The 12578-nt window shown below is 34.9% G+C and overlaps 2 protein-coding genes across 2 annotated transcripts; both read left to right on the top strand.

Moving 5' to 3' along the window:
- The first annotated feature begins 4105 nt into the window (after nucleotides 1-4105).
- On the top strand, nucleotides 4106-5623 carry LOC132562919 (uncharacterized). The gene has a single exon (XM_060227695.1). The coding sequence runs from the start codon at nucleotides 4106-4108 to the stop codon at nucleotides 5621-5623; it is 1518 nt and encodes a 505-aa protein (XP_060083678.1).
- A 4626-nt stretch (nucleotides 5624-10249) lies between these two features.
- On the top strand, nucleotides 10250-11767 carry LOC132562917 (uncharacterized). Its single transcript, XM_060227694.1, has one exon. It carries the CDS (start codon nucleotides 10250-10252, stop codon nucleotides 11765-11767), a length of 1518 nt encoding a protein of 505 aa, XP_060083677.1.
- The last annotated feature ends 811 nt before the right edge of the window (nucleotides 11768-12578 follow it).

Genomic DNA, 12578 nt, shown 5'->3' with positions numbered 1-12578 from the left:
GCTACTAAAACCTGACATAAAGAGAGAACGATTCAATGAAATCTCCTTTACCTTGTCATGTGTAGGTGTGTAAATATGGCACGTTAAAAAAACTGTGCCTGGAGAAATTTGGTATGTCCGTAATTATCATTGTTTCTACTTTGATATTGTATGATAAAAGAAAACAAAAAAATACATTGTTTATTGTATTCGATTGATTAAAATGATAATATAATTTATTCGGTGAGTTTCATGATATAAAGATGCAAGAAATCAGGTGACCACGCCCTATGTTATGTTGTATGTACCAAGTTATTTGTTGTCACATGATAAATGATGCTGAAATGTTAAGGAATTGTAAGTTATTTACTGTAAATCACTTGGACTTCGCGAGTATTTTATTTCGCGAACGTATCTCTTAGACATATTTGTGAATACGTGATTTTGTGAACCTGACATAGAGTTGACCTAAAATTAAGGAATGTTGTTCTATTAGAGCGCAGAACTGTGCAAGGCTCCGATATTGTTAAAAATCTATATGTATGTCATCATTATTTATATATTACTAATTGCGAAAGATCTGAATTCGCGCTTGACACTCCTGGTACATTAATGCTTAATATAAATGATTTACAGTACTCTTAAAATATGTATGTATACATTGATTGGACGATTTGCAAACACACTGTATAGTCACTAATGAACTTGTATATGAAATAAGTTTACAAAGTTTAACTTTAGTTCACTAATTTGTTTTACAATTTGTTCGTACAGTTACTTTGTATTGTAGTGAGCGTTATATACTTTATTGAATAAAAGAAATATTCCTTTTACGTCAATTTTATGCTAAATATATATATAAATCTTTAATGAGTTTGGCAAACTGTTTAGCGATTTAGCGATCAAATTTCCACACCTGTGTAAATAGCCTTGAATCTTAGTTATGTAAACATTCTTGTACGTTATATGTTGTAGATAAATATCTATTTGTAGCTCATGTTTCGTTCGCTCTGTTATGTATTTTATTACTCCCCTTATTGTTTCTGTGATAAGTGTAAATCTTTGAAATAAAGGGATACGAGGCCCACAAAGGCATTGGTTTCCACTTATCTATGTGTCACGTGTTACCCATTTAATCTATCGTCCTTCAATTTTTGTCTTTTTCGTCACGTATCCAATTCTTCAGGACGGCGTTAAATTTTCAATTCTTTCTTGCTTTAATACTTGTCAATAGTGTTCGCCATCTTATTGGTATCTATGTTTATATCATTTTTGTGAGTCTTCTGTTTCTCTCTCTCTCTGTTAAAATGAGATGAAACAAGGTATGTTAATTACGCCAAATATTGAACTACTTATACAACTGTTTTGTCCTAAAGGGCTCAAAAGTGTTACTAAAAATAAAGTGCATATCTCTGTTTTACATATCGTATCACGTATACCAAAATTGTAGGAATAATTGTTCTTTTAATGATATTTAACTATTAAGTTTTTGACTTAAATCCACAACATCACTATTTAGAGCTAGCAATTTTCTCTACAAATTATTCACAACTTAAGTCAAATCGTTTCTAGTTCTATTGACCTCGAACTGAAATGATTCGCCAACATTTCCTTCATCAAGGAGCATCTGTTATTTCTTATTTACTACCGAATAGGAATGAAATTATAATTGTTCTAGGGTTCTGATATTTGGTTTTAGAGTTACTGTAGGGGTTAAATATTACTTCTTGGAGTCGGAATGGCTATTGTAATGTAACAGGTAACCAATAACGTGCCTTGCACACGTAAAGCTGCCACAACTGGATAATCTGTCCCCTGTTTGGGAAAGAAGAGGGAGCAGGGGATAGAGTTTTCGTCCATCCGTCCGTCTGTGTTTGTATGTACGTAACACCAAACTGCATAGGACCAAAGACTTTGTTGACACTCTAACAACTTCCATGAGGGATTCTCATCAAACTTCTGACAGTAATATCTCGGGACAAGATTGAATTTCGGAGTTCGTGGGTCAAGTTCATCATTACTATTTTTATAAACCATTGTTGGCATTCTAGCCACTTTATTCCTAATTTTGAAAAAAAACTCATTTACAATTTCTTAGCAAATGACAATTTCAACTCTGATTCAAAAACCAAGCCTATGTATATTTTTCTCATAATCTTAATAGAAAATTATATACAAAATTACTCCTGGATTTGTTTTACTGGAAATAACTCCTAGATAATGTGCAGTATATGACAATTACAAAATATCAATATATCATTAATTATATAATAATATGAACAGTTTTTTCCATTTAAATCATATTTTTCATAAAGCATAAATTGTTCAAAAGATACTGCAATGCTCCCTTCTAAAATTTTATTATACCTCCATTGGCAAACCCACCCCTAATACTAGTGGGAAAAAACGCGAAGCGAGCTTTGTACCGTTGGTGGTACTCTTGTTTGTCTGTCTTCAAAACAAAACAATAAGGATGAATGTTGTCTATTTTACCACCAACCACAACAATATCACAATCAAAACTTGTTTATCGACCGTAACATGAGCATTAAATGTGTTAAAACAAAACAAAACACTCCCCTTCCAACAAAAATGAAAATTTTAAAAAGACACAGTGGTTATTATAATTTGTTATGAACACAACGTATAATAGAATCAATGTCAAATATTGTTATAAGCATTTATCCATGTATTTATACATGTTAAGCTAAAATCCACCCCAAAAAACATACCAACACTTTCATACAAGATAAAGCATATTTTTCGTATTGGTAGGCAGGGACAGACGAAACGATTCGAATTCAAAGGAGTCTTCGATATTGATAATTGAAGACAGCCACATAACTTATATAACAACACAAGACTGATTTAAGTTCGGTCCGACACTTTTCAATACACACTGTATGTAGATAACAGGCTATCAGCTGGAACAGAAAACGTAGACCGTTTGATACGATTTAAATGTCCTGCTGATTGCAAATTTAAGACTGCATTTGCATGTTAAAAGATATATAATTATAATACATTATTACGTAAGAATAAACAGTAATAACTTTTTCTCGCTGTATATCACATAACTATCAACGTTACCTTTATTCTGAAATACAGAGACAATATTCATATGTTTGAAACCAGTCTTGATCAAGCCTCTATACATTTTATAAATTGAGAAAAACATGGTTGAGAATTCCACCGTCTCAGTGTCAATGTACAAAGAAACTACTCCACTTGTGTGAATAAACCATGCATATCAACAATGACATTTAAAAACACGTTTGTTCGTTAATATTGCGTAAATGTCTCGTGTTACCTGAAGGAGGAACTTTCTTTTCATTTCTTCTGCAAAGTTGTCATGGCAAGGTCACGTGAGTATACAGTAGTTGTGTATATAAATTGTTCAGGAATATAGAAGTTGTCCTACCAGGAGTACCTACATTCCAGGGTGTTGAACTAAATCATGGAAGCCTTCAGAGCATAATACGATAAAGCATGGTGACTGTCAAAAAATATTTAAATGGCGTCAATACGACATGGTGAAAACAGACGACTAGATTTTGGACATGAATGAGGTATAGTGATATAATGTGTATGTAAGGATAGTTGAATGTTTTTAGGTAACATAATGATACTGGTGATAGCTATATTCGAAAACAGAAACAAATGCTAAACAACAAAGTGATCTTCTGATTTTCAAATGACATCGGAATTGTATGACTTAGTCATAAGGAAGTATGGATTATGTAGTGATAACGGATAAACACACCTTCTATTAAATCCGCCAAAATTAGAACAGTTCATACTATAACCTTAACAGGATCTTATTTTAGGATTTTCTGTCCGCAGATGAGAATGCTGCCAGGATGGCTCTGATATCGATGTAGCTTGTTATGATTAGAAACGGTGATGTATGTGGATATAAACACGATACAGGAAGTGTTTCCAATGTAAGAAGTTACCGGAAATACCCAGTTGTTGATGTGTACATTAATTGGGGATCATACCTGATAGATCTAAACACTTTATGACTGACGTATCAACATCAAATATGGAATGTGTAAAACATCCGGGTAATCAGATCATTTCGGTCTGTGTCACGTGTGATTCCACACTAGTCTGTGTGGATTGTATGGCGGACGAGCAACACAAATCTCATGTCTTCGAGAAACCAAAAACAATTGCAAATAACATCAAAACAAAGCTACAGAAACAAGAGGAGACAGTATCTGTATTGATGTCCTGCTTAGAGGTGGACTTGGATGAGGCACAGAAGCTAAAATCACAACAAGAACACAACCAAAACAAAATAATCAAAAGAATAAACAACAGCAGAGAGGAAATAATTGAAACTGTTGCTAAGATGGCTGTTAAATTTATATCACAATCCGAGACTCAATTCCAACGTAACTATGTTAAACTACAAAACGTCTCCGATGATATCTCTGCAAAACTGGAAAACATGAGACGACACAGAGAGGAAGTAAAATATCTCATTGACAGCAAAGATAATCTATGTGTGATAGAGAGGTCAAAGAAGCTAAAAGATATTGACGAACAAACGACACCTTTACCGGAACTGGAAACAATTGAGTTTACTACGGGAAAAATAAATACCTGTCAGTTAGAGCTCATGATCAGGGGTACCGAGAAAGAACCATCTTTACAAGGAGCTCAAGCACCACGATTTATGTCGTTATCAACGAGTAAAGGATATGATTTCGTTGGTAATCTCCTTCGTCCAAGGAAGGAACTTTTGTTGGAACGGACATTCAAACAGTCAGAATCAAAATCGATAACGTATATATGTTTTGCCTTTGATGGGCAAGCATGGATAAAATGTCACAAAAGCAAAAAAATATCGCTGACGGATAAACACGGACATGTTAAAAAAACGTTAGACTTTGACGTCTTGATTCTTGGTATGACAGTTGTAAATGACCAAACACTGTTAATATGTGGAGAGGGGAATAGAGATATTAAACAGGTCACACTGTCGAGTGGAGAGATCACTTCACTCTTCTCTACTGGAAAGTTGATGCCGAGAGATATCTGTACTGCACCCAATGGAGACCTCTATGTAACTCTTAGGGATGAAATTAGTTTCATAACTACCCGGAAAAGTAAGAGAGTATTGGCACGGTACTGTCCACGGGGCCGGGAGAAAGATCGAGCTCTTTATGATAGACGGGGTAACGCCCTGTTTGTCTGTCCAGGGAAGGTAAGGATCAGTAACACAGGGGGCGTTATAGGCGTGACCAATTTTACAGCCAAGGACGTCAATCACCTGGTTCTACTGAATGCAGATCTTACGTTAAAGTCCCGATATCTAGGCCATGGCAAGATCATACATGGGGAGGATACATTTGATGCGACTAGCTACAAAAATGGTTGGAGCTTTATCATTGACGATTTCATCTTCGATTCTTCAGAGAATATTATCATTTGTGAGGCCTATACCAGATCTGTACAGTTACTGTCCATAGATTTCGTCACCATGCAGACCCTCCTGCCAAAACAGGAGAGTGAACCGAGGTCCATCTCCATGACGGGTGACGAGATGTGGCTGGGTTTTCTGAACGGAACCGTGAAAGTGTACAAGTTTAGAAACGCTGATGAACAACCTACATCGTCCGACACCCATCTGTAACAAGCATACCTGGGATTGCATGTTACTGGAACAAGGTATTATAAAAATGTTTAGCTTTGTATGACTGTTCTACTAAAAAGACACAAATGTATGACCAAATCTAATTTTAGAATTAGATACAATAAAGTCAAAGGATAAGGTTAAATGTGTCATACAGAAATGTCGTCTTATATGTAAAAACTACAAGTTGACAGAAGAAATAAAATGATCTTAAGAAATGTCAAAACCTAGACGGGAATATCCATTAGCTTGTAAGCATTTATACCATGCATCACTTTCTTGTAAAGGGAATGTTACCTTTTTCTAGGTGCTTTACAAATGTCTGCCTGACCATGGAAACATGTTAAAATCAAATTTTATATTAACAACAATAACGAAACAGATTTATAAGAACGTTGATATCATTGCTTTACCGAAGTGTTCAATGGGTCTAAATTTGGGAAGCACTTGGTAATGCAGCCTACACTGTATAGTTTTACATCAGAGATAATATGTTCATTATGTTAGCTTTGACGGATGGAGACGCCCTGCTGCGGTGGATACCTGATAAAAGGTCGGACAGATAATGCTGTATCTCGTAAAATCAGGAAATCGAACAGCTATTAAAACCTGACATAAAGAGAGAACGATTCAATGAAATCTCCTTTTACCTTGTCATGTGTAGGTGTGTAAATATGGCACGTTAAAAAAACTGTGCCTGGAGAAATTTGGTATGTCCGTAATTATCATTGTTTCTACTTTGATATTGTATGATAAAAGAAAACAAAAAAATACATCGTTTATTGTATTCGATTGATTAAAATGATAATATAATTTATTCGGTGAGTTTCATGATATAAAGATGCAAGAAATCAGGTGACCACGCCCTATGTTATGTTGTATGTACCAAGTTATTTGTTGTCACATGATAAATGATGCTGAAATGTTAAGGAATTGTAAGTTATTTACTGTAAATCACTTGGACTTCGCGAGTATTTTATTTCGCGAACGTATCTCTTAGACATATTTGTGAATACGTGATTTTGTGAACCTGACATAGAGTTGACCTAAAATTAAGGAATGTTGTTCTATTAGAGCCCAGAACTGTGCAAGGCTCCGATATTGTTAAAAATCTATATGTATGTCATCATTATTTATATATTACTAATTGCGAAGGATCTGAATTCGCGCTTGACACTCCTGGTACATTAATGCTTAATATAAATGATTTACAGTACTCTTAAAATATGTATGTATACATTGATTGGACGATTTGCAAACACACTGTATAGTCACTAATGAACTTGTATATGAAATAAGTTTACAAAGTTTAACTTTAGTTCACTAATTTGTTTTACAATTTGTTCGTACAGTTGCTTTGTATTGTAGTGAGCGTTATATACTTTATTGAATAAAAGAAATATTCCTTTTACGTCAATTTTATGCTAAATATATATATAAATCTTTAATGAGTTTGGCAAATTGTTTAGCGATTTAGCGATCAAATTTCCACACCTGTGTAAATAGCCTTGAATCTTAGTTATGTAAACATTCTTGTACGTTATATGTTGTAGATAAATATCTATTTGTAGCTCATGTTTCGTTCGCTCTGTTATGTATTTTATTACTCCCCTTATTGTTTCTGTGATAAGTGTAAATCTTTGAAATAAAGGGATACGAGGCCCACAAAGGCATTGGTTTCCACTTATCTATGTGTCACGTGTTACCCATTTAATCTATCGTCCTTCAATTTTTGTCTTTTTCGTCACGTATCCAATTCTTCAGGACGGCGTTAAATTTTCAATTCTTTCTTGCTTTAATACTTGTCAATAGTGTTCGCCATCTTATTGGTATCTATGTTTATATCGTTTTTGTGAGTCTTCTGTTTCTCTCTCTCTCTGTTAAAATGAGATGAAACAAGGTATGTTAATTACGCCAAATATTGAACTACTTATACAACTGTTTTGTCCTAAAGGGCTCAAAAGTGTTACTAAAAATAAAGTGCATATCTCTGTTTTACATATCGTATCACGTATACCAAAATTGTAGGAATAATTGTTCTTTTGATGATATTTAACTATTAAGTTTTTGACTTAAATCCACAACATCACTATTTAGAGCTAGCAATTTTCTCTACAAATTATTCACAACTTAAGTCAAATCGTTTCTAGTTCTATTGACCTCGAACTGAAATGATTCGCCAACATTTCCTTCATCAAGGAGCATCTGTTATTTCTTATTTACTACCGAATAGGAATGAAATTATAATTGTTCTAGGGTTCTGATATTTGGTTTTAGAGTTACTGTAGGGGTTAAATATTACTTCTTGGAGTCGGAATGGCTATTGTAATGTAACAGGTAACCAATAACGTGCCTTGCACACGTAAAGCTGCCACAACTGGATAATCTGTCCCCTGTTTGGGAAAGAAGAGGGGGCAGGGAATAGAGTTTTCGTCCATCCGTCCGTCTGTGTTTGTATGTACGTAACACCAAACTGCATAGGACCAAAGACTTTGTTGACACTCTAACAACTTCCATGAGGGATTCTCATCAAACTTCTGACAGTAATATCTCGGGACAAGATTGAATTTCGGAGTTCGTGGGTCAAGTTCATCATTACTGTTTTTATAAACCATTGTTGGCATTCTAGCCACTTTATTCCTAATTTTGAAAAAAAAACTCATTTACATTTTCTTAGCAAATGACAATTTCAACTCTGATTCAAAAACCAAGCCTATGTATATTTTTCTCATAATCTTAATAGAAAATTATATACAAAATTACTCCTGGATTTGTTTTACTGGAAATAACTCCTAGATAATGTGCAGTATATGACAATTACAAAATATCAATATATCATTAATTATATAATAATATGAACAGTTTTTTTCCATTTAAATCATATTTTTCATAAAGCATAAATTGTTCAAAAGATACTGCAATGCTCCCTTCTAAAATTTTATTATACCTCCATTGGCAAACCCACCCCTAATACTAGTGGGAAAAAACGCGAAGCGAGCTTTGTACCGTTGGTGGTACTCTTGTTTGTCTGTCTTCAAAACAAAACAATAAGGATGAATGTTGTCTATTTTACCACCAACCACAACAATATCACAATCAAAACTTGTTTATCGACCGTAACATGAGCATTAAATGTGTTAAAACAAAACAAAACACTCCCCTTCCAACAAAAATGAAAATTTTAAAAAGACACAGTGGTTATTATAATTTGTTATGAACACAACGTATAATAGAATCAATGTCAAATATTGTTATAAGCATTTATCCATGTATTTATACATGTTAAGCTAAAATCCACCCCAAAAAACATACCAACACTTTCATACAAGATAAAGCATATTTTTCGTATTGGTAGGCAGGGACAGACGAAACGATTCGAATTCAAAGGAGTCTTCGATATTGATAATTGAAGACAGCCACATAACTTATATAACAACACAAGACTGATTTAAGTTCGGTCCGACACTTTTCAATACACACTGTATGTAGATAACAGGCTATCAGCTGGAACAGAAAACGTAGACCGTTTGATACGATTTAAATGTCCTGCTGATTGCAAATTTAAGACTGCATTTGCATGTTAAAAGATATATAATTATAATACATTATTACGTAAGAATAAACAGTAATAACTTTTTCTCGCTGTATATCACATAACTATCAACGTTACCTTTATTCTGAAATACAGAGACAATATTCATATGTTTGAAACCAGTCTTGATCAAGCCTCTATACATTGCATAAATTGAGAAAAACATGGTTTAGAATTCGACGTTTGTTCGTTAATATTGCGTAAATGTCTCGTGTTACCTGAAGGAGGAACTTTCTTTTCATTTCTTCTGCAAAGTTGTCATGGCAAGGTCATGTGAGTATATAGTAGTTGTGTATATAAATTGTTCAAGAATATAGAAGTTGTCCTACCAGGAGTACCTACATTCCAGGGTGTTGAACTAAATCATGGAAGCCTTCAGAGCATAATACGACAAAGCATGGTGACTGTCAAAAAATATTTAAATGGCGTCAATACGACATGGTGAAAACAGACGACTAGGTTTTGGACATGAATGAGGTATAGTGATATAATGTGTACGTAAGGATAGTTGAATGTTTTTAGGTAACATAATGATACTGGTGATAGCTATATTCGAAAACAGAAACAAATGCTAAACAACAAAGTGATCTTCTGATTTTCAAATGACATCGGAATTGTATGACTTAGTCATAAGGAAGTATGGATTATGTAGTGATAACGGATAAACACACCTTCTATTAAATCCGCCAAAATTAGAACAGTTCATACTATAACCTTAACAGGATCTTATTTTAGGATTTTCTGTCCGCAGATGAGAATGCTGCCAGGATGGCTCTGATATCGATGTAGCTTGTTATGATTAGAAACGGTGATGTATGTGGATATAAACACGATACAGGAAGTGTTTCCAATGTAAGAAGTTACCGGAAATACCCAGTTGTTGATGTGTACATTAATTGGGGATCATACCTGATAGATCTAAACACTTTATGACTGACGTATCAACATCAAATATGGAATGTGTAAAACATCCGGGTAATCAGATCATTTCGGTCTGTGTCACGTGTGATTCCACACTAGTCTGTGTGGATTGTATGGCGGACGAGCAACACAAATCTCATGTCTTCGAGAAACCAAAAACAATTGCAAATAACATCAAAACAAAGCTACAGAAACAAGAGGAGACAGTATCTGTATTGATGTCCTGCTTAGAGGTGGACTTGGATGAGGCACAGAAGCTAAAATCACAACAAGAACACAACCAAAACAAAATAATCAAAAGAATAAACAACAGCAGAGAGGAAATAATTGAAACTGTTGCTAAGATGGCTGTTAAATTTATATCACAATCCGAGACTCAATTCCAACGTAACTATGTTAAACTACAAAACGTCTCCGATGATATCTCTGCAAAACTGGAAAACATGAGACGACACAGAGAGGAAGTAAAATATCTCATTGACAGCAAAGATAATCTATGTGTGATAGAGAGGTCAAAGAAGCTAAAAGATATTGACGAACAAACGACACCTTTACCGGAACTGGAAACAATTGAGTTTACTACGGGAAAAATAAATTCCTGTCAGTTAGAGCTCATGATCAGGGGTACCGAGAAAGAACCATCTTTACAAGGAGTTCAAGCACCACGATTTATGTCGTTATCAACGAGTAAAGGATATGATTTCGTTGGTAATCTCCTTCGTCCAAGGAAGGAACTGTTGTTGGAACGGACATTCAAACAGTCAGAATCAAAATCGATAACGTATATATGTTTTGCCTTTGATGAGCAAGCATGGATAAAATGTCACAAAAGCAAAAAAATATCGCTGACGGATAAACACGGACATGTTAAAAAAACGTTAGACTTTGACGTCTTGATTCTTGGTATGACAGTTGTAAATGACCAAACACTGTTAATATGTGGAGAGGGGGATAGAGATATTAAACAGGTCACACTGTCGAGTGGAGAGATCACTTCACTCTTCTCTACTGGAAAGTTGATGCCGAGAGATATCTGTACTGCACCCAATGGAGACCTCTATGTAACTCTTAGGGATGAAATTGATTTCATAGCTACCCGGAAAAGTGAGAGAGTATTGGCACGGTACTGTCCACGGGGCCGGGAGAAAGATCGAGCTCTTTATGATAGACGGGGTAACGCCCTGTTTGTCTGTCCAGGGAAGGTAAGGATCAGTAACACAGGGGGCGTTATAGGCGTGACCAATTTTACAGCCAAGGACGTCAATCACCTGGTTCTACTGAATGCAGATCTTACGTTAAAGTCCCGATATCTAGGCCATGGCAAGATCATACTTGGGGAGTATACATTTGATGCGACTACCTACAAAAATGGTTGGAGCTTTATCATTGACGATTTCATCTTCGATTCTTCAGAGAATATTATCATTTGTGAGGCCTATACCAGATCTGTACAGTTACTGTCCATAGATTTCGTCACCTTGCAGACCCTCCTGCCAAAACAGGAGAGTGAACCGAGGTCCATCTCCATGACAGGTGACGAGATGTGGCTGGGTTTTCTGGACGGAACCGTGAAAGTGTACAAGTTTAGAAACGCTGATGAACAACCTACATCGTCCGACACCCATCTGTAACAAGCATACCTGGGATTGCATGTTACTGGAACAAGGTATTATAAAAATGTTTAGCTTTGTATGACTGTTCTACAAAAAAGACACAAATGTATGACCAAATCTAATTTTAGAATTAGATACAATAAAGTCAAAGGATAAGGTTAAATGTGTCATACAGAAATGTCGTCTTATATGTAAAAACTACAAGTTGACAGAAGAAATAAAATTATCTAAAGAAATGTCAAAACCTTGGCGGGAATATCCATTAGCTTGTAAGCATTTATACCATGCATCACTTTCTTGTAAAGGGAATGTTACCTTTTTCTAGGTGCTTTACAAATGTCTGCCTGACCATGGAAACATGTTAAAATCAAATTTTATATTAACAACAATAACGAAACAGATTTATAAGAACGTTGATATCATTGTTTTACCGAAGTGTTCAATGGGTCTAAATTTGGGAAGCACTTGGCAATGCAGCCTACACTGTATAGTTTTACATCAGAGATAATATGTTCATTATGTTAGCTTTGACGGATGGAGACGCCCTGCTGCGGTGGATACCTGATAAAAGGTCGGACAGATAATGCTGTATCTCGTAAAATCAGGAAATCGAACAGCTACTAAAACCTGACATAAAGAGAGAACGATTCAATGAAATCTCCTTTTACCTTGTCATGTGTAGGTGTGTAAATATGGCACGTTAAAAAAACTGTGCCTGGAGAAATTTGGTATGTCCGTAATTATCATTGTTTCTACTTTGATATTGTATGATAAAAGAAAACAAAAAAATACATCGTTTATTGTATTCGATTGATTAAAATGATAATAT

The sequence above is a fragment of the Ylistrum balloti genome, unplaced genomic scaffold, assembly GCF_031769215.1.
Source record: "Ylistrum balloti isolate Yb309-2 unplaced genomic scaffold, AGI_CSIRO_Ybal_v1 Utg371546, whole genome shotgun sequence".
Taxonomy (NCBI): domain Eukaryota; kingdom Metazoa; phylum Mollusca; class Bivalvia; order Pectinida; family Pectinidae; genus Ylistrum; species Ylistrum balloti.
This window is presented reverse-complemented; position numbering and strand designations above follow the sequence as displayed.